The sequence below is a fragment of the Sciurus vulgaris genome (genome assembly GCF_902686455.1).
Source record: "Sciurus vulgaris genome assembly, chromosome: 11".
In the NCBI taxonomy this organism is placed as follows: domain Eukaryota; kingdom Metazoa; phylum Chordata; class Mammalia; order Rodentia; family Sciuridae; genus Sciurus; species Sciurus vulgaris.
In genome coordinates, this window is record NC_136472.1 from 84250132 (window position 1) to 84272804 (window position 22673).

The following is a 22673-nucleotide window of genomic DNA, read 5'->3' on the forward strand; positions in this document are numbered from 1 at the left end:
TATGCTATCTATATATTATTGTCTGGGAAATGTCTGTTTATTATCTTTTGCCTATTTCCTAATTGGATTTTTTTTTATTGTTGAGTTTTAAGATTTCTTTGTTAGATATGTGATTTGCAAGTATTTTCTTCTGTTCTTTAGCTTGCCTTTTGGTCCTCCTAAAAGGTCTTTCACAGAGAAAAAGTTTTAGTTATGATGAAGTTCAGTTAATCAAATTTTCTTTTTATGAATTGTGCTTTTAATGTCAGGTCTAGAAACTCTTTACCTATCCTGTGACTGTAAGATTTTCTTCGTTTTTTTTTCCAAAAATTTTGTGGTTTTGTATTTTACTATGATTCATTTTTAATTAATTTTTGTACAAAGCGTAAGTCTTAGCTTAAGTTTCTCTCTCTCTCTCTCTCTCTCTCTTTTTAATGTATGCCCTCTTACTCTAGTACCAAGTGGTGAAAAGACTATCTTTCTTCCATGAGATTGCTTTTGTACATTTGGAAAAAATTTACCAGATGGATTTTGATGAATTTATCGTTTGTTTATTCTGTTCTATTCATCTGTCTATGATGCCAGTATCACACAGTTAAATACTGTAGCTATATAATAATATCTTGAAATCAGACTGATTACTTCTGTTTTGTTCTTCTTAAAATTTTTTTAAAGTTATTTTAATTTGCTTTTCTATATAAATTTTAGAATTCTCTTGTCTGTATAGAAATCTTTCTGGATTCTGATAGGAATTGTTAGATCTGCCTATAACTTATTTAGCTTCCATTTTACTTATGTATTTTTATTAGTTTATAACATATTTTAACCATGTTGAGTTTTCTAATCCATGAACATGGCATATACTATAGTTTAGACATTTAAAAAATTTTTTTAGTTGTCAATGGAACTTTATTTTATTTATTCATATGTGGTACTGAGAATCAAACCCAGTGCCTCACACATGCTAGGCAAACTCTCTATCACTGAGCTACAACTGCCACCCCTATAGTTTAGATCTTGAATGTTTCTCAGAGGTGCATGATTTAAGGCTTGATCTCCATCCCGGGGTGCTATTGTGAGGTGGAAGACCTTTAGTAGGTGAAGCCTAGTGAAAGGAATTTAGATTATTGGGTGTGTGCCTTTGAGGGGATTTGGGTCTCTAGCCACTGCATGTCTCTCTCCTTCCCTGACTGTCAAGAAATGAGCAGTTTCTTCTGTTACATGCTCCCACCCCAGGCCCAAAAGCAGTGGCATAAACTGACCATGGACTGATACTGTAAGCCAGAATAAACTTTTCTTCCTTATAAGTTATTTATTTCAGGCATTTTATCACTGTGATGGGAAGCTGACTAACACAGATTACCTCTCCACTTGTGTACATCTTTGATTTCTCTCTTTAGCATTGTGTAGTGTAGTTTTCAGCATACGGATACTATAAGTGTGCTAGAGATTTGTACCCAAGTATTTCATCTTTTTGAGAAGTTATAAATGCCATATTTTTTATTGTGATGTGTATGTGTTCATTGCTCTTACATAAAAATACAATTGATTTTGGGATTTTTATCTTGTATCCTCTGATCTGTAACTATGTGAATATATAACTCTACCAGTTTCTGCCCATTGTTAAGTCTAAAATGAAAGAGAAATTGCATTCTAAATCCTGAAGATAATGGAAACTGAGGTGATGGCTGAGGATGAAGGAGGAATTAAAAATGACACCAACTTTTTATTCCTGTTTGGTTGAATATGATACTGATACTTGGGGTAGGCAACTCAGAAGTAAAAGCGTTTTTGAGAAATACAATGAGTTCTTTTTTGGATCACTTGATTTTTTGGGTATTCATGGAATATCTGTGCTGGTGTGCCCAGTACACATTTGAAGTGTGGATTTAAATTTTGGGGAACAGGTTAGGGTTATTATAGGAATTCCTACATTCAGATAATAGGTGATACTGTGGGAGACAGCACATGTAGAATACGTATTGAGGTTTGATGGCAAATTGCTAAAAAGGAATAGCCTTTAGGTAGATAATTGGGGAGTGAAAAGAATGCACTTTCATAGAAACTTCTCACCTGTTAAAATTCTGCCTGTGAAGACTCACATTAAGAGTCCAGTTAAATCTTCCTGACATTATCACTTGTCCTTCCCAACTTCCTCATGTATGTTTCTTCCTCTTGCCTTTTCCATTCTGCCATTTTCTAGTTTATTATATATGTTTTTGTCCTTATCAAAATTTTATATTCCCTGAAAGCAAGGATTAGGTCTTCATCATTGTTTTTTTGTGTGTATGGTAGTTGAATTGAATAGGAGGTGGTCAGTTTCAGAGATTTCAAGGGGGTAATCAGAAGAACTTAGAAGAGGCCTTTAGATTGTTGACACTGAACTTAGGGAAAATATCTCCAGAAAGATAGGGAGTGAATGAGGAGTTTTCTTGCTCTCCAGTCAGTTTTGTCCTTTCTTATACCTCCTCCATTCCTTGAACCTGTTGTTCTAATGTTCACTCCTTTGATATACTGTTTGGTTGTGGTAGAAAAGTATTCCTTCCCATGACTTGTGAGGATTCTGTTCTAAATCTAGCTCATGCTCCCTTTTCCATGAAACTTCTGCATACTTTATATTAAACTCACTTTACTAAACTTCCATGGTACCTGTGAATTGTATTACTAACACTTAATCATTTTTAAATATCTATAATCCACATTTTGAGCATATCATGATTTATTTTGTTTTATTTCGTATAGCATTAATAATGTGATCAGTAACTAAATATCATGTCTTTATTTTGATATATTGTTAGGGAAATTAGCCATTAAACAAAATAATTAATAATTAAACGATTAAAATTCAAAGTTCACTGGAAAAGTTTTTAATCTAAATTTAAAGCTATGTTATAAAGACTGATAGATTAATATTTTTTAATGCAAGATTACTGTCATAAACTTCTACAATCTTCTCTTTCTGTATCCTAGTGGCATGTGGTGCTTACCTGTGTTATTATTAGATTCTTAGTAATGGTTTATTAGATCTTTTTACATGGGCTCCAGGAAGCTAGAAATCATTAACTTTGTTACTTTTTATATTCCTGGCATTCTTTGGTTTTAAAATAGTCATGTTTGAATAACTGAATAATTTCTTTTTGTTTTCTATCATTAAAATTCTCTAGTAATGGTAGACTGATAAAATTTGTAATATAGTTTTGTTATGGCATCTGATTTTATTAGAATGGTAATTTATTTTTCCAGTTAGAGGTATATTTCATTTTTCAGTTTAAAACTGTTAAATGTATTATAAATGCTTCTCAATTTATGATTTTATACTCATTATATGACCCAAGTTTTAATTTCTTAGTATTTTACCCTCAGTATATTCAAGTGTCTCCTTTCTGTCCTTGAAATTATATTTTTATCAAGGAGCTAGTACAATGCCATAGTTTTTACTTTTATTTTTAAATACATGTTTTATTCAGTAGCTTCCACATAAGAACTAATTTAAGTTAATAACAGTTGTTTGGATTAAACAAAAAAGCCTTTCTCTTTCCAGATTGCAGCAATTCTCCGGAAACGAAAATTAGACTATTATTTATACAAACTACTCCCTGAGATCCTACAATCCGCTTCATTTCTGACTGCTAATGGGGCCTTGTATATTTCTTTCTTTTGCATTTTAAGGTTGGTACTCATAATCACCACTAGATATTAATACAAATTCTGTTTTTGAAATGGAAACAAACAGATGTTTATATAGCTATTGTGTAGTCACTTCTTTTATTTCTATTTTTTTAAGCAGATAAATGACATTTGTTTCAAAGATAGTTTATAAAACTAGGAGCTGCTGGGTTTGGTGACTCACACCTGTAATCTCAGCTGCTCGGGAGTCTGAGGCAGGAGGATCTTGAATTCAAAGCCAGCCTCAACAAAGGTGAGGCACTAAGCAACTCAGTGAGACCCTATCACTAAATAAAATCAAAATAGGCCTGGGGATGTAACTCAGTGGTCAAGTGCCTCTGAGTTCAATACCTGCCACCACCACTCCCCAAAAAACCACCAGGAACTATGGGCTTCTTGGCCTCAAGATATTATATACATTTCAAATTATTAGTATGCTTATATAACAAAAATACTTTTGTGTATCATATATTTTCTGAGTTCTATTATAATTCTAATTTGTTGATCAGAATTTCTTCTTTTAAATATTTTTTGTTGTATATGGACATGATACCTTTATTTTACTTATTTTTATGTGGTGCTGAGGATGGAACCCTGTGCTTCATACATGCAGGGCAAGCACTCTGCCACTGAGCTATAGCCCAGCCCTGATCAGAATTTCTTCACTCCTCAGTTTCGTAGATCAGAAATTCAAAGTGACTATGATATAGGTTAGGACCATATATAGTGAGCAAACTTCAAAATGACTATAAAATGCATGTTTTTATGAAAAAATAAGTTAACTCCTGGTATGTCCTACTGTTGGAACATTTGGTTCTGATTCAGTCTTGTAATATTGTCCATGCTTCATGCTTTATACATTATAGATGCAGATAGAATTCAGTCTTTTGAGTGCTGTGACAAACCTAACATATTTATTACATACTTTTTATCTTTTTCAGCACTGATTGTTAAAAATAAACTTATTTTCTGTAAAGTTAAAATATTTACTTCACATTATCTTTTTATTTATGTTGTCCAAAGTAGTTCTATATATTTTAACTGCAATTAAATATTTAATTTTCAAATACATTTTATAGACTTTTCCTCAAAGTATTAATATTTGTAAACTTTTAGATATTGCAGAAAATACCTAGTAAGTTTTTCATACTGTTAAGCAAATCATATCTTTAAATTGACTTGAAAATCTGTGTCAGGAATTTTCTTCATCATGTGGTCTTGGGAAGTTTCAAAGACTTGTTGAAGCTCTAAAAATAAGGTTACAAATAATAAGAATAAAAAATTGCAACAAATTGCTGTCGCAGCATATTTCTTTATGTTCTATGAACCTGTTTGGTTAAGTTATAGAAGCATGAAGTATTTATAGTTAATAATTATTTGTGTAATATTATAATTAAGTATTATTAAGGTAACATCCATGATCTTCCTATAACTGATTCAATGAGTTCATTTTAATTTTCTTTTAGATTTTCTATTCAGTAACTCGTTAAGTCCTTTGTGGATTTTATATTGGAGGAGAAATTACCTCCAGTCTTCTCAGGCAGGTTTGCGATATCCATTTTAGAAATAGCAAAGTTAAGTATCTAAAGTAGTTTTTCCAGTCCTTTAGATCTGAGCTTCAGATAAAAAGATAATTTCATCCATCATTTTGATCCCGATCTATTTTTTCCTACCATGCATCATTTATCAATTGATTCTCTTGTTCAGATAATTTCTTATAATTTGTATGTACTACTTTCCCTTTCTTAGAAATATATTGTTTTAAAAGGAAGAAGAGTTTTCCTAATGTCTCTAGGTTTCTGGGTCCCCCCCCCCCCCTTTAAAAACTCAAGTAGCTGATGGTCATATATAATGTATGGGGCACTATTCTAATACTTTGAGTTCCTTCTGTGTGCCCTGTGTGGTGCTGAGAAATATCTCAACAGCTATATGAGACTGATAGTATTATCATTCCTCAGAAGGTTTGCATAGCCAGTAGGTTTGAATTGAAGGAATGTCTGAACGAACATGATTGATTAAATTATTAGAAGGAAATTAGTTTATTAGACTAGCCAAATCCATTAGTTTGCTATTATAAAAGATGTTGAAGGACTTAATCAACATAGGGGCAGTAGGTTGGAGAGGAATTTGAGAAATGAATCATATATGGAATAATTTAAGGGTATAATTTATTATATTACGTAAGGAAAATAGGAATTGAAAATGACTCTTAAGTGTCAAACATAACACATAGGTAATTGTTGATGCCACTAGGAAAATAAAGGAGGGAGAACAAGTTTGTGGTGATAGGGGAAAGAGAGACAATGAGTCTGGTTTTGGACATGCTTATTTGAAGTATAGAGGGTAGACTGTGAGGGGAAACTTCTATTTGTGATAAATGAAATGACCAACTAGGAATTTCATACAAAAATTCCAAATTTGAATTTCAGGAAGATACTTGGAAAATTCTACTCATGGACTCCTGGCTTTGGTGCCGCTTTACCAGCATCTTATATGGCCATTCTAATTGAAAGAAAAAGCAGGTAAAATTCTACATATCTACGTATTTAATAGAACTGGTTCCCCATCCCCCACTCCAACTATAGTTATTGTTTATTTTTTGCTTATCACTTATAGTCCAGGAATGAGCAATATTTCTAGATATAATCTTTCAATTCTACAGATACTTGAATAAAAATTAATTTTATAGAATGTTTTTATTTATGTTTATGAAATATAAAGCTTAATATTTAGAGCAATAATACTCATTTGCTTCTGTTTACTAAAAAATTAGAGGGTTCTATAATATGGCCTAACTAAAACATGGACTATGCAAATTCATGAAAGACCTTTTCTACAGCCATAATACCATTATCATGCCTAATAACATTAATAATAGCTTTCTATTATCATATAGATCTAAACTTTGCTTCAGGCTCATTGAATGATCTCTGTCATATGAATTATTATTTTTAAGGCATCCAGGTATAGAAAAGTATTTTGATTTTTATGAACTTGAAATTTTCCTTGTGAATTAATAAGATCTGTACTGAATGCTGCAATCTTATGTAAACCGTTCAGATCACTAGTTGAAATTAAAGCTTTTGTATAAGAGACTGTCATCCTATGAATAATATTTTTAATTGTTGAGAAATTTATCTACCTTTGTTCCAGGAAATCAAATGGGGTCATGTGTTTAAACTTTGTAGTTTATAAAGATCGTTATTCTAGTAGTTTATAAAGATTCCCTCTTAAGAGTATGAGCAGATCTCAGATAACCAAATATTTACTTAAATCACCTAAAACCATTGTTAATGATGCCCTTTTGTAAATGTAATACCATCTGAATTTTTGTAATTCTCTGGTTTATCATAATCCTTATGGATTGTTAGAATTACTAAATTCAAAAAAATGGTGGATGTTATTACCTCTGCAAAATGAAGTCAGCAATGCCAGGAAAATATTCCTTTTACCTAAGAGGACAGTATAGTATGGTAGCTGCAGTGTGGATGCTGTAGCTGTACTGTGTAACTTTGGCATTCTGGCTCTGCCACTTAATGTGTCTGTTTATTCCTTACCTGAAAAATGGAAATAGTGATAACTTGTTAGGTTGTTTATATAACTGAGTTAATATATGTATTTTTACACTTAGAATGGTGTCTGCACATAGTTAAATGTTATATATGTTTTAAGTATTATTGGTTTTTTTGTTTTTTTTTTTCCCTGTAAGTAATGAGAGATTTTCTGGTGATTGTAACTTCCTGATCATTTAAAAATGTGAATGTTTGGTTTGAAAATGTATGTTCAAAATTTATGTCACTCGTATCAAACTTTAAAGATCCTTTAAATCAAGTGTACTATGATTTATTTACTTTTAGTACTTCAGTGATCTTTTGTAGTTATGTACTTACTTTCAACAGAAACTGTATTTAACCATTAACTATGGTCAACAGTTAACATTTTGCCATTTTTACTTTGTATGTGAATGTATGTGTATGTATATATGGTTTTGTGTGTGTGTGTACCATGTGGAAGCATGTTGTAGGCATCATACTGCTTTAATCCTAAATACTTTGGCATGTATCTCCTAAAATAAGGATATTCTGCATAATTATAACATCATTATCACATATAAGAAAATTAAAAATCATTGCTTAATACCAACCAGTCCATATTGTCCTAAAATGGCTTTTATAGCTGCTTCTTTGAATTAGACTATCGTCAAAGTTTATGTATATTGTTTTATTTTCAAAATTTCTTTTAAAGTAGGATAGTCTACTTAGTTTTTTCCCACATAATTGACTTATTAAACTGATCCGGACAGTTGACTTCTTGTAATAATACATTTTTGGTTTCATCTGAATTGTATTCTCATGGAATTGTTTAATTGGTTCATTTATCTAATGAATTTTCTGTAAACTTGAAACTCGGTCTGAAGGCTTGATTAGATTCAACTTAAACATTCTTGATAAGAGTATACTTTGTAGATGATGCTGAGGCCATCAAAAGGTTCATATTTCCATGGGCCAAGTTGAATATGTGATGAAGGTGATGATTAACAGATATTTCCAATACGTTTATTATTTGTGGTAGATTAGATTAATGGATTTGCAGGAATACATCAGTATTTGTGAGATCAGCTACTAATTGTGTGTGTGCTTGTTCTTTATCATGCTTGGGTATTGGTGTAATATTTACTTCAGAAAATATGTAATTTTCTGCCTCTTACCCTTGTTCTTGAATAATTTAAATAGCAATGAATTTTCTGGTCTTTTAAGGTTGCTTTTTTTCCCTCTTTGAAATCTCTTGGGTCTGATGATTCTTTTAGGTGGTAGTTCTTAGAAAAATTTATCAGTTTCCTGTATGGAAATTGTTCTGTTTAAGCTTTCAACTCACACAATAAAGGGCTTGAGTAACTTTCTCTAATCGCTGGAAACTTATCTATTTTTTACAAAAACATTTATTTTCCAGAAATTGTCAATTTTAAAAGGTTTTTATATTTATTTACATGAAGTTGAACAAAGTAGTCTGTTGTGATTTGACTGAATTGTTTTCTATGTTATTTCTTAACTTATTTTGTATAATTCTGTCATTCTTATTTTTATTAAGTTAGTAATTTTGTTCTTTCCCAGTGAATTATTTTGTTTATTGATTCTACAGTTTTTTATTTTTGTTTTTATTTTTTAAACCCTGATTAAATTGAGGTCATCATGCATGTTAGGTGAGTGCTCTACCACTGAGCTATACCTTTAACTCTCTTTTGGTGCTCTAATTCAATTCTTGTTTTTATTGTTTTTTTATTTTTACTTTCTTTTGGCTGCTTTGATTTTTATAACTTTTTTAGTTCAATACTATTTGTTTTATTTTTTCATTTTTTTCCACATTTTAAAAATTGGTGTATTGTAGTTGTACATAATGATGAGATTTATTGTTATATATTTGTACATGTATGACACAGTATGACAATATAGTTTGGCCACTGTCACTCCCCAGCATTTCCCCCCTCCCTCCACACTTCCCACCTCTTGGTGCCTTTGATTTCCATGAGATCCACCCCACCTTTCTTTTCCTCTTTCCTCTCTAGCTTCCCAATTTCTCTCTAGCTTCTGCATCTGAGAGAAAACATAACGACCCTTGACCTTCTGAGTTTGATATATTTTCCTTATTATAATGGTCTCTAGTTCCATCCATTTCCATACAAATGACATAATTTCATTTTTCTTTATGGCTGAGTAAAACTCCATTGTGTATATATACCACATTTTTTTCATCCATCCATCTGTTGATAGACACCTAGTTTGATTCCATAGCTTGGTTATTGTGAATTATGCTGCTATAAACATGGGTATGCATATATCACTGTAATATGATGATTTTAATTCTTGAGGATAAATACTGAAGTCTGGTATAGCTGGATCAATGGTGGTTATATGTGCAGTCTTTTAAGAAACCTCTATACTGATTTCCATAGTGGTTTTGCTAATTTACACCAACAGAGTAAAAGTATTCCTTTTTCTTGACATCTTCTTCAGCATTTATTATTGTTTATATTCTTGATGACTGCCATTCTGACTGGTGTGCAATGAAATCTCTATCACTTCCCACCGCCCACGGAGGAAATGATAACACGTAAGCCTTTTTTGGTGCAGTGAAGCTTCTTCCTTTTAATGTGGACAAAAGGCTTTCCAATGCGGAACTACTCCAGGTTATAAAGAATACAGGGACCAATCAGAAAGTTGTACCTGTGGCGAATGAATGGACATATCAAGTGAACGCCTAAAACATGTACCGTACACAAGCCAAGCACAAGGTACATCAGCCAATCAGGAGTAGTTCCTGAAACTTGTTAACAGCTTCAAGCTTTTTCTGGCACCGCGCCAGGCCGCATCTTGATCAGGCCAGGGTGTGCGCGCCTCCGGGGGCCCTTAGAGGCGAGCGACCCTGACAATCTCAGTGTAGTTTCAATTTGCATTTTCCTAATTGCTAATGATCTTGAACATTTTTTCATATATTTGTTGGCCATTTGTATTTCTTCTGTGAAGTGTCTGTTTAATTCATTTGTCAATTTATTAATTGGGTTATTTGATTTTTTTGGTATAAAGTGTTTGAGCTCTTTATATATTCTAGATATTAATACTCTGTTAGAAGAGTAGCTAGCAAAGATTTTCTCCCATTCTGGAGGTGCTCTCTTCACATTCCCAATTGTTTCCAATTGCAGAAGCTTTTTAATTTGATGACATCCCAATATATTAACTCTGGGCGTTATTTCCTGAGCTTTAAGCTTTGTATTGAGAAAGTTGTTTCCTGTGCCTATATGCTGGAGTGTTGACCTTAAATTTTCTTCTAGGAGTTTGTTCTTATTTAAGTTCTATTACTATTAGTATTTAAGGCTCTGAATTTTCTTCTGATCACTGCTTTAGTTGTGTCCCACAGATTCTGATATGTAAAATATTCATCATCACTTTCTAGAAATTCTGCAGTTTTAGTTTGTATTTCTCCTTTGATATAAGAATTATTTTGTAATAAGCATAAACAGATAAAGGCCCTCTGTTACTAATTTCTAGTTTTAGTGCCTTCTTGCCTGAGAATATTGTTTATGATATTTTCTCTTTATGAAACTTTATCATAAAGCTTTCTTTGTGGCTTAATTTATACCCAGTTTTTGTTACTGTTTTATGAATGCTTGAAAAAAAGTGCATTGTGTATTATTAGGGTTCAAAAGTTGAAAAAATAGTCATAAGATCTATACTATTATGCTGTTTTGGTTCTGTTTTCATGCTTTAGTTAGCTAGTTTGTTGCTGTGACCAAAAGATCTGACAAGATGAACATAGAGGAGGAAAGATTATTTTGGCTTATCGTTTCAGAGTTTCAAAGTCCATGGTCAACTAACTCCATATCTCTGGGCCAGAGGAGAAGCAGCTCAGAACATGGCAACCAGGAAGCATAGAGAGTATTCCGGCTCACTAGGGAGTAAACATAAACCTCAAGGGCATGCCCTCAGTAACCTACTTCTTCCAGCTACAACCTACCTGCTTACGCTTACCACTCACCCAGTTAATGTGTATCAGTGCGTTAATTAATTAATCAGAGTTAAGTTATAGCTCTCATAATCTAATCATTTTACCTCTGAACATTCTTGCATTGTCTCACACGTGGGCTTTTGGGGAACTCCTCATATCCAAACCACAACACTTCATCTGGAGATGGAATGTCTAGCATTAAAAAAATGTTTTCCATCTAATGCCTTTTAGCATAAGTTCTATGCTTTAAGATAGCAAGATCACAACACTTGCTTTCTTTTTGCTTGCATTTGCTTAGTATGTCTTTATGTTTGTGAAACAATAGTATACTATTCTATACTATACTATACTATACTATACTATACTATACTATACTATAGTATCTTTACTATATCACTATGTGGTCTATTTTCAACTTTTTTTTGTCAATAATAAAGGTTATATTCTTAAGAGGAGTAATCATTTGAGTCAGTAAATCATTTTGCTGTTCTTTTTTTTATGGTAAACAGATGGGATACATGTTGTTTCTCTTGTACATGGCATAAAGACATACCATTTGTGTAATCATAAATTTACATAGGGTAATGTTGTTTGATTCATTCTGTTTTTTTCCCTTTCCCCCCACCCCTCCCACCCCTCTTTTCCCTCTATACAGTCCTTCCTTCCTTCATTTTTGCCCCCCTCCCTAACCCTAACTCTAACCCTAACACTAACCCCTCCCTTCCCCCATTATGTGTCGTCATCATCCACTTATTAGCGATATCATTCGTCCTTTGGTTTTTTGAGATTGGTTTATCTCACTTAGCATGATATTCTCCAATTTCATCCATTTGCCTGCAAATGCCATAATTTTATCATTCTTTATGGCTGAATAATATTCCATTCTATATATATACCACAGTTTCTTTATCCATTCATCAATTGAAGGACATCTAGGTTGGTTCCACAATCTGGCTATGGTGAATTGAGCAGCTATGAACATTGATGTGGCTGTATGTCTGTAGTATGCTGATTTTAAGTCCTTTGGGTATAGGCCAAGGAGTGGGATAGCTGGGCTAAATGGTGGTTCCATTCCAAGTTTTCTAAGGAATCTCCACACTGCTTTGCAGAGTGGCTGCACTAATTTGCAACCCACCAGCAATGTATGAGTGTACCTTTCTCCCCACATCCTCGCCAACACCTGTTGTTGCTTGTATTCTTGATAATCGCCATTCTAATTGGAGTGAGATGGAATCTTAGGGTGGTTTTGATTTGCATTTCTCTTATTACTAGAGATGTTGAACATTTTTCCATATGTTTGTTGATTGCTTGTAGATCTTCTTCTGTGAAGTGTCTATTCATTTCCTTAGCCCATTTGTCGATTGGATTATTTGTATTCTTGGTGTAGAGTTTTTTGAGTTCTTTATAGATTCTGGAGATTAGTGCTCTATCTGAAGTATGACCGGCAAAGGTTTTCTCCCACTCTGTAGTCTCTCTCTTCGCATTGCTGATAGTTTCCTTTGCTGAGAGAAAGCTATTTAGTTTGAATCTATCCCAGTTATTGATTCTTGCTTTTATTTCTTGTGCTATGGGAGTCCTGTTGAGGAAGTCTGGTCCTAAGCCGACGTGTTGAAGATCTGGACCTACTTTTTCTTCTATAATCTGCAGGGTCTCTGGTCTGATTCCAAGGTCCTTAATCCATTTTGAGTTTAGTTTCGTGCATGGTGAGAGATATGGGTTTAGTTTCATTCTGTTGCATATGAATTTCCAATTCTTCCAGCACCATTTGTTGAAGAGGCTATCTTTTCTCCATTGCATATTTTTGGCAACTTTGTCTAGTATGAGAAAATTGTATTTATTTGGGTTTGTGTTCATGTCCTCTATTCTGTACCATTGATCTACCTTTCTATTTTGGTACCAATACCATACCGTTTTTGTTACTATTGCTTTGTAGTAGAGTTGAAGTTCTGGTATTGTGATACCCCCTGCTTCACTCTTCCTGCTAAGGATTGCTTTAGCTATTCTGGGTTTCTTCTTCCTCCAGATGAATTTCATAATTGCTTGCTCTATTTCTGTAAGGTACATAATTGGGATTTTAATTGGAATTGCATTGAATCTGTATAGCACTTTAGGTAGTATGGCCATTTTGACAATATTAATTCTGCCTATCCAAGAACTTGGGAGATCTTTCCATCTTCTAAGGTTTTCTTTAATTTCTTTCTTTTATTTTCAACTTTTAATTTTGAAATGACCATTCTTTTTAATGTTCACATATTACATAGTATAATATAAAATGAGGAGGTTGACATTACTTTCCTATATTATAGACCTTATTAATTATTTCCCAGCTTTTACATGCACTCATATCATTTATAATGTATACAGTTCTATGCAGTTTCTCCTCATGTATGATTTGTTTTACCACCACCACTGTAGATAAACCTGTTTCATCATCACAAAATATGTCCCTTGTTCTGTCCCTTTGTAATTTCACCCCTCTTCTCCACTTCCTGTTTTCTACTTATATATTTATGTCATTTTTAGGAAATTAGAAAATTGTGTAAATGAATATGTGCAATACATAACCTTTTTTACAGAGACTTTTTTTCCCCCCGAACTAAGTATTATGCCTGTGAGATCCATCTAAGGTGTTAACTGTATCACTCGTTCGTTTCTTTTTATTGCTAAGTAGTATTCCATTACATGAATGTACAAGAGTTTGTTTAAACATTAGTCTTTTAGGGACATTTTTGTTGTTTCCATTTTTTGTCTGCTTTATTGATGAACATGGTATTACTTCCTAATTTATTTAAATCTTTAATTTTTTTCATCTGTCTTTATAATATGTAGAATACATCTTATGTATGTTTCGTTAACATTTACAAAAAAGTGTTTCCCTTTGGGGAAACAATTGCAAATGGTATTATTGTTTTTGTGGTAACTTTATTGAGTCATATATTCATATCCATTTAATTCATTCTTTTTAAAAGCATACACGATTCCTTGGTTTAAATAGATTTACAGAGTAGTTCAATCAACACAATTTTAGAAATTTTCACCTGAAAAATAAACCTGTTAACTGTCACTCCTCCCCAGGTATCATTTATTTCCCACTCTCCCAGCATTAGCCTATCATTGATCAATTTTATGTGTCTATATGTTTATCTATTGTAGTTATTTCAAATAAATGGAATCACACTGTATGTGGTCATTGGTGACTGGCCTCTTTTACTTAGTGTATTGATTTTAAGAGTCAAAGATGTTATATGTATCATTATTTCATTGCTTTTTATTCCAAATAATAATCCATTATATGACTATTCCACATTTTACTTATCTGTTTATTGTGATGGAAATTTGGATTGTTTTCTACTTCTTGGTTATGAATAATGCTGTTATGAACATTTTCATACACCTCTTTTTGTGGATATAGTATTTCATTTTTCTGTGTTGTACTGAGTTGAGGAATTACTGGCTTATATGGTGACTCTTTTTAACCTTTTGAGGAACTGCCAAAGTGTTTACTAAAGTGATTGCATATTTTCCATTCCCTCCAACAGTGTATGAAGTGTCTCATTTCTCTTAATTCCTGGCCAGCACTCGTTATGGTATGTTTTTCCGATTGTAGTCATCCCAGTGAATGTGAAGTGGTCTGTCATTATGGCTTTCATTTGCATTTCTCAGATGACCAAAAGTATTGAGAATATTTTCATGTACATTTTGGCTATCTGCATATCATTTTTGGAGAAATATCTGTTCAGAACTTGTGCTCAGTTTTAAATTTTTAATTTGGGTTTTCTTTTAATTATTAAGTGTTTTTTTTTTTTTTTTTTTTTTTTTTTTTTTTTTACTAGGGGTTAAACTTAGGGCCTTGGGCATACTAGGCATGCATTCTAACACTGAGCTATATTCCCAGCTTTTGTAAGTGTTCTGTAGATATTTTATATATAGTTCCTTGCTGGATATATAATTTGCAGATGTTTTCTCATGCTAAATGTGTTTGTCTTCTCAATTTCTTGATAATGTTCTTCAAAGCATAACAGTTTTTAATTTTTGCAAACTCAGTTTATCTATTTTTTAATTTTTTTTGTTTATTGTATTTTTGCTTTAAGAAACCACTATAAACACAAAGATTTACCCCTGTGTTTTCTTTAAAAGTTTTATAGTTTTAGCTTTTACATGTAGGTCTTTCATCCATTTGAGTTAATTTTTATGTATGATGTGTGGTAGAGGAGTGCAGGGATTTCAAGCCAAGTCCAGTGTGGATGAGAGAAGGGTTAACTGCCGGAGGACTGTGGTGCAGGCAATAAATCAATTAATTACTAATAAACATATCAATAAACACACAAGAGCCAAAACTCTTTTCAATTGGAAGGAGTGATACAATTAACACCTTAGATGGATTGTACCATACCAGATCTGACCTCCAACAAGATGGAGAATCCCACATTCACCTTTATTTATAGTTACACAGGTAAAGGGACCTGGACCAGAAGGGGCTTCTTCTATGAGAAACAAGGTGGGTGGAGTTAGACCTAAAAAGAAAAACCACATGATTATATCAATTGATGAAGAAAAAACAATTAACAAAGTGCTATACCTATTCATAATAAATGTTCTCAGCAAATTAGAAATGAGGATGAACTTTCTACACCTAATAAGGCACACCTAAAAAAAACACCCTACAACTAACATTATGCTTAATAGTAGAACACTGAGTGCCATCCCCAAGATCAAAAGCAAGGCAAGAATGTAGCAATACAATAAAGCAAGAAAAAAAAAATAAAGGACATACAGAGTGGAAAAATAAAAATAACTGAACGTTGTTGATAATGTTATCTACATTTCCAATCTTGGCATTATTGATACCTTTTAGTACAGATCGTCCTTTATCCAGAAGGCTGTCTTGTGCTTTATACCATACATACCACTACATTCTCACAAAGCTGAAACAACTAAAAATATCTCTAACCATTTCCAGATATCCCCATAGGACGAATCAGTCTTTGTTGAGAACTACTGATCTATATTTTCATTAATTTCTTTGGTTTAGGCTTATCGTTTGCTAAGAGAAAGCTGTAAAATCTTCAGCTATAATTCTGAAATTATTTATTTCTCTTTAAATCCGTTAATTTCTGTGTTGCTTTTATTGCTTATGATTGCCATTTCTTCATGATCATTTGAAGCATTCATCCATATGAAATGTTCTCTAGCTCAGATATTATTTGTTCTAAAGTCTATTTTTATTTGATATTAATATAAATACTTATCCTTCTCATGCTTACTACTTGTATAATCTGCATTTTTCTTTCTAATTAATTTCAAGCATCTCTTTATAGCAAAATATATATATACTAAGTTTTCTAAGGAATCTCCACACTGCTTTCCAGAGTGGCTGCACTAATTTGCAACCCCACCAGCAATTTATGAGTGTACCTTTTTCCCCACATCCTCGCCAACACCTATTGTTGCTTGTGTTCTTGATAATCGCCATTCTAATTGGGGTGAGATGAAATCTTAGGGTAGTTTTGATTTGCATTTCTCTCATTACTATAGATGTTGAACATTTTTTCATATATCTGTTGATTGTAAAACAATAACTTCTTAGGGCATAGAAAGTACTTTCCTGGAAGAGGATGACATAGATTTGGGTTGTGGTTTATTTCCTATTTCATGTTCATTTTTGATAAGTGAAGTTTTAGAAAAGCTTTTTCCTTTCATTTTCCTGAAAGTGAGCATTTGCTCACCTATTATTACTTGATTTGTTAGACACTGGTTGTTTATAGAATGTTTCTGGTGTTATAAATTATGAGCTAGTTTAAATATTCATTGAAAGAGTTTTTATTATTTAAAAGACAATAAGAAATTTAAGTCTGGCTTTGTTTGTCTTCTTTATAACTGCTGTCATATGCTTGCTGAAGAAAAGTTGATTTTTTCCTTGATTTAACTTTCGGATAATTGTACTCTATGTGTTGCTTCAGTTCTGTTTATTAGGTGATGCAGTTTATAATACTGGGGAGTAGCTCTGTAGTTCTTTATGTTGAAAGCTGTGTTTCAACCACAGCTCCTCCTTGGGTCTGGTTGAAAGCTGTCTTAGCTTTCTAGTGAGTGTTGTTTGTTCAAAAGTTAGTGACAATTTTACAAAGCAGTTTTTTTTTGGGGGGGGGGTTAAACTTTAAAACAGAAGAACTAACCATTTTGCTTTATCTCTTTACATGCTGCCTTATAGTATGTCTTGTAAGAGTTAATGTAGTGGCCTAATGTACTCTGAAAAAAATATAGTTACCACAGATTGATATTAAGATTTCATTAAATGCCAACATTCCTTAATAGTTCATAATTTACAAAGGGTGAAATTTTGTGCATTTTAAAATGCAACATGTTAGCATTGTAGTTTTTCTTATAAGAAAAAGGAATTTATAATTATGTCTTTAATTCAGAGAAAATCAATGATATGCTAGTGGAAATGGCTAGTAGGCTGCTGGAAATGTGTCCAGATTCAGGCATAGATGGTGATTAACTAAAATTGGAAGTTTTCTTCTAAAAGGTGGTCATTGTAGCTGTGGGATACATTGGAGTAGTAAGACCCAGAATAAGAAGAGGTCTGAGGTTGAAAGTTGGAAAACAGCTACTTAAGGAGCTAACTGAAATGTGTACAGTTGAGTCAGTCTTTCTATAACTGTTAGTCATGAGTGTAGAAGAAATACATTGTGGAACATTAGGAGTTTTTTTTTTTCCCCTTCGCAAATTGTAAATAGTGGAAGTCCTAGTTTTTAAACCTTAAAAGCTTTATTTAATGAAGAAAAATTTTACTCCCATATTATATACATTTGTATTCAGTTGTATAATCACTTTTTCAAAAAGTATTTAATGAGGTGAGAACATACACTATAGATCTCTATCTGCCCACCTACCTGTCCACTTATTTGGATATACATGTAGATGTGTGGATGAAGATCTGCCTGTATCCATAAATATATCTTCATCTGTATTGGCTTAACTCTTTGTTCCCTACCTTTTTCCCTCTCTCTATTCATCCATCCCTCCATCCCTTCATCCCTCCATCCTTCCATTGCTCTATCCCTCCATCCCTCCACCCCTCCATTAGTCCCTCCTTCCCTTCTTCTCTCCCTCTTTTCACAGAGTTAAATATGCTTTGCCAGCTACTTCCTGACACCTAGTAAGAGGGAGGCTTACTTAAATCTTAATCACATCATTGTTGGGTTCTGAGAAAGCTTTGAAGTTGTTTCCAGGGTTGCTTAAAAAATTTGTGCAACAAAGAACCTTGATCATAGTAACTCAGCAGGAAGCATTGTAACATGGAGTTTATCCCTAGGAGGGCTGTTAAGAACTAGTCCTCTCTTTCTTATTTTAGGAAGTGCTTTGTTTGTGGTTTAGAAAGAAGTTGTTCTGATGGATTTTGTTTTGTAGAATTGCTATGGAATTCGATTTGATACTTTGTATTAGTTTAGATAAATTAAAAACTACAGTATGCTGAAACATGGATATGTATTAAAATATCAAAAAGTGCATATTTCTCGCAAGCATACTTATTGGTTATTAAATTGCATGATAGTAGTTTTGAAGCTCCTAATAAGCACAAATGACCAAAATGATTGAAGTGTATACAAGGTGTGAATAAAAGAATTATGAATTTGGCCTATAAATTCTTAGTATCTTTAAGTTTCAGTGGCAAGACCTCGAAGTCTTCTGAAAAGTCAACTATGTATTATGTACAATATATGATAGAATAGGATCGTAGACTCTCGCTTTAGATTGAAAGTTTATCTTGTTTATTCCTTTTCCTTAAAGAAGTATTTTTATACTCTTCTAAACATTTTGACAGATGAAAATCTTACATCTTGAAGGATCTTTGTGATGATTAAATAGCATCAATTACAATTTTTAGGAACTTTCACCTTGTCTTTGTTTTAATCTCTAATATCTCCTTATTTAGAAAATATTAAGTATTTTTTATATGTATATATAGGATATACAATTGTTTAGAATTTAGAGGTAATATTGTTCCTACTATACTTCCCAGTGACCTCAGTTTTGAAATGTGTTACACAATGTCATTCAAAATTTTGAGAAGGCCAGCTAAAGAATATATGCAATGAAGTTTCTTTTTTGCACTGAAGTTTCAAAAAAGCATTGTTCATCAATTAAAAAACCAAAGGCTGAATGTTTTCTCTGATAAGTGCATGACAATATGTAACGATAAGGGGTGGTTGAGGGGAGAGAAGAACGAAGGAACTTTGGATGGTGTAGAGGAAAAAGGTGTGGGAGGGGGTGGGAATGGAAAAGCAGTAGAATGAAACAGACAGTATTACCCTATACATATGTATGATTACATGAATGGTGTGAATCTACATTGTGTACAACCATAGAAATGAAAAGTTGTACCCCATTTGTGTACAATGAATCAAAATGTGTCTGTAAAAATAAAAAATATTTTAATAAAAAAAAGAAATGATAATGATGTTAGAAGATAATGCTTAGAATTTGGGCAGTATATAAGGATATTTTAATCTATTAAAATGTTATATAAAATTTAATTATTTAATATTTTCCTATAGGAATGCTTATAGTCTGTAACTTTTTTAGATAATACCTCTGCATGTGAATATGAATACTCAACTATGAATACTGAACTTTGCTTGGTTGGAGAAAGACTGGGAATGAAGTGATATAGGGAAGGAAAAATTGAAACTTGCGATCAGAATAGGGCAGAAAGTAATAATACATGCTGTTTTTCATAATGGTAAGAGCATGTCATGTCAAGGCTTTATTCATCCTCACAGCACAGAAACCTGTTAAGCTACCATACTAAACAAGTCCTTGAGTTTCAGATTTAAGAAGTAAGTTGGTACTATAAAAATTTCCTGCTGGAGAAGCAGTTCATGGGGTTAGAATCTAAAACTGGAGTCCAGTGATCTGACTCCTAATTCCGTTTTGTCTTTGCTATTAATACATTTTTTAAGGAAACCACTTAACTTTAATTTTTTTTTTTTTAGTTTTAGATGGACACAACACCTTTGTTTTTATTTTGTTTATTTTTATGTGGTGCTGAGGGTCAAACTCAGTGCCTTACATGTGCTAGGCGAGTACTTTTAACACTGAGCCAAAACACCAGTCCACCACTTAACTTCTTTGATTCTTGGTTTTCAATAGAGTAAGGACAATGATTTCTTATGCCTGATAATACTATTGGGAGAATAAAATCTGATTTTATAATATTGATTATACCTTATATATAAGTGTAAGGCAATCTTATCACTTCTTTGCTTGCTAATGAATTAGTATCATTAGTTGGTCCTCTTTCTTGTCTGTTTTTGCAGGTATATGTCTAAAATATATATCTGTATTATGTTGTGTTTTATAAGACTGAGTTGCTAGAAATACTTTGATGGTTATATGTTTAGTAATTCTACAATTATTTATTTAGTGCTTCTTAGATGCCAGCAGGTTTGTGGAAATAGAAAAGTACACAAGATAATTTTTGTCCTATGGTTAAAGATAAACAGTTTTATTTACAGGTTGATGGAAGTTAGTGATGAAACTATAGCTGCATTACTATTCAGTATTATAAAATAAGGTTAGTAGAACAATTGTTTTTAAAAGTAGCATCATATCTTAGAATTCTTCATAATGAAATATATGAGCTGCTGAAAGAACAGAAATATTTTTATTTTGGAATTTATAACTAAAGAATATTATTTTTTCTTCATTTTTAACCAGTTTTTGATAAAAATAGGTATCTCTGGAGAAGCATTTTTTTTCTGTGTATGTATTTAACTTATGGATATTAAATTTTCTAATTTTTCTTTATATAATTTATTAAAAATAAGTAATATTGGAACATTTTTGTTTTATAATTTGGTAGGAACTGGCAAAGTTTAACAGGATTAGCAAGAAAATTTTAATCCACATATAGAAATCATAGAAAAGAAGACACAAAAGTAACTTTACAGATCATCTTGCCACTGGTTTTTAGGTCTGTATTTGAAGAAGCAGTAGGATTCTGGTGTTTTGCTAAGGTACATTAAGACCAGTGGAAGGGGGAGATTCCCTAGCATGTTTGGCACAATGATACCTGTACCCTCTTATTTTTCAACTAGAGTAGGTTTAATATTATGTTTTATATTTTGATGGTTAAATGTAAATTATTTTTTAAATGCAAAGTGCCAGAGTGCCAGAGAAATAAAGTTAACTAGAGCCCTGATTTCCTAACCTCACTTTAGCATTGTTCAGTTAAGTCACATTGGCTTTGGGAATATTAAAAATCTACTAAGCCATTTTACATAATGAACAATCAGTATTATATATATATATTTGACAAGATTTCATTGACAATATTAATATACAAACCTAGAATATTTAAACGAAAGCAATTTAATATTGGTATGGGTTTCATGTTTTAAGTTTTTTGGTTCCAGGAATTGAACCCAGGGGCACTTAACCACATCCCCAGCCCTAAGCTTCTGAGGGTCTTGCTAAGTTGCTGAGGTTGGCTTTGAACTCTCCATCCTCCTGCATTAGCCTCCTGAGCTGCTGGAATTACAAGTGTGTGCCACTGTCCCTGGCTTAAAGTATTTTTGTTTTTGAGTACTCAGAGTGTGCAACTTTCAAACCCAAAGATGTATTTGAAATTTTCGGAGTTTATTATTTGAACTCTGCTGTTCAACTGTTAAAACATGTTAAAGACTTTTTTCCTAGTGAATGTGATGTATTTCATTCATTCCTCATATACTATATAAATTAAACTGATTAAGAGAAAAATAGTTCCTGAGTTTCTGCCTGAATTATCATTAAATAAGCTTGATGAATATACAGTTTTTTTGTAAAGGAGTGTTTTGTAACTTTCATTTGTCCTTTGACTTGATAAAGTTCCCTAATTCCTAATTTTTCATTTCACAATGAAATAAGAACCAAGGTGATTTCATATAATTTGTAATGACATCTAATGAAATAAATGATTTGTGTACAAAACAAATAGAAAACTTGAGTTTTGGAGGATAAATTTGCATTTAGTCATAATTGTTATGGATTTGACTTTTTGGCAAGTTGAATTTGTTACGATTCTTTTTTTTTTTTTTTTTACCCACTTTAGAGTTCTGTAGCATAAACTGGTTGTGGCGGCCTATATGTGTACTGTAGACCTAGTTGCTTGGCAGGCCAAAAAATGGGGATTACGAGTTGGAGACCAGCCTGGACAATCTGAACAAGGAAGTGAAATCCTGTCTGAAAAACACAGGAATTCTTTTAGCAAACATACTCTGATCATTAAGGAGAATGACTTAGAGAACTATTTAGATTCAGCTATTAAGAAAGGCACTAGGAAATTAGTTCAACATCATCCACCAATTTTTTTAAGATACCAGTATATTTTCTAATTCATGATAATTATTTTGATAGATTTCTAAAACATGATAAAGTGACTATTGAATCAAATTGAAGTTTAATCTTATTCTCTTTTTAAAATTATTTGCAGGAGAGGGCTGCTCACAATTTATATGGCCAACTTGGTAAGTAATGCGCTCTCTCAT

General features: G+C 32.5%; 1 protein-coding gene across 8 annotated transcripts in view; it reads left to right on the top strand.

Annotated features, from left to right (window-relative positions):
• TMEM135 (transmembrane protein 135) overlaps positions 1-22673 on the top strand; it is a 235224-nt gene that overhangs the window by 17089 nt on the left and 195462 nt on the right. For 3 of the 8 annotated variants that reach the window (XM_079105600.1, XM_079105601.1, XM_079105602.1), the window contains exons 2-4: positions 3521-3648; positions 6075-6167; positions 22619-22652. The exons of 1 other annotated variant lie outside the window; for it this stretch is intronic. In XM_079105600.1, coding sequence (XP_078961726.1) covers positions 3521-3648; positions 6075-6167; positions 22619-22652 — 255 coding nt within the window. Of the gene's footprint in view, positions 1-3520; positions 3649-3760; positions 3899-6074; positions 6168-20663; positions 20723-22618; positions 22653-22673 lie in introns of those variants that run through there. 4 more of the 8 variants (XM_079105606.1, XM_079105604.1, XM_079105607.1 and 1 more) reach the window with 4 other exon arrangements.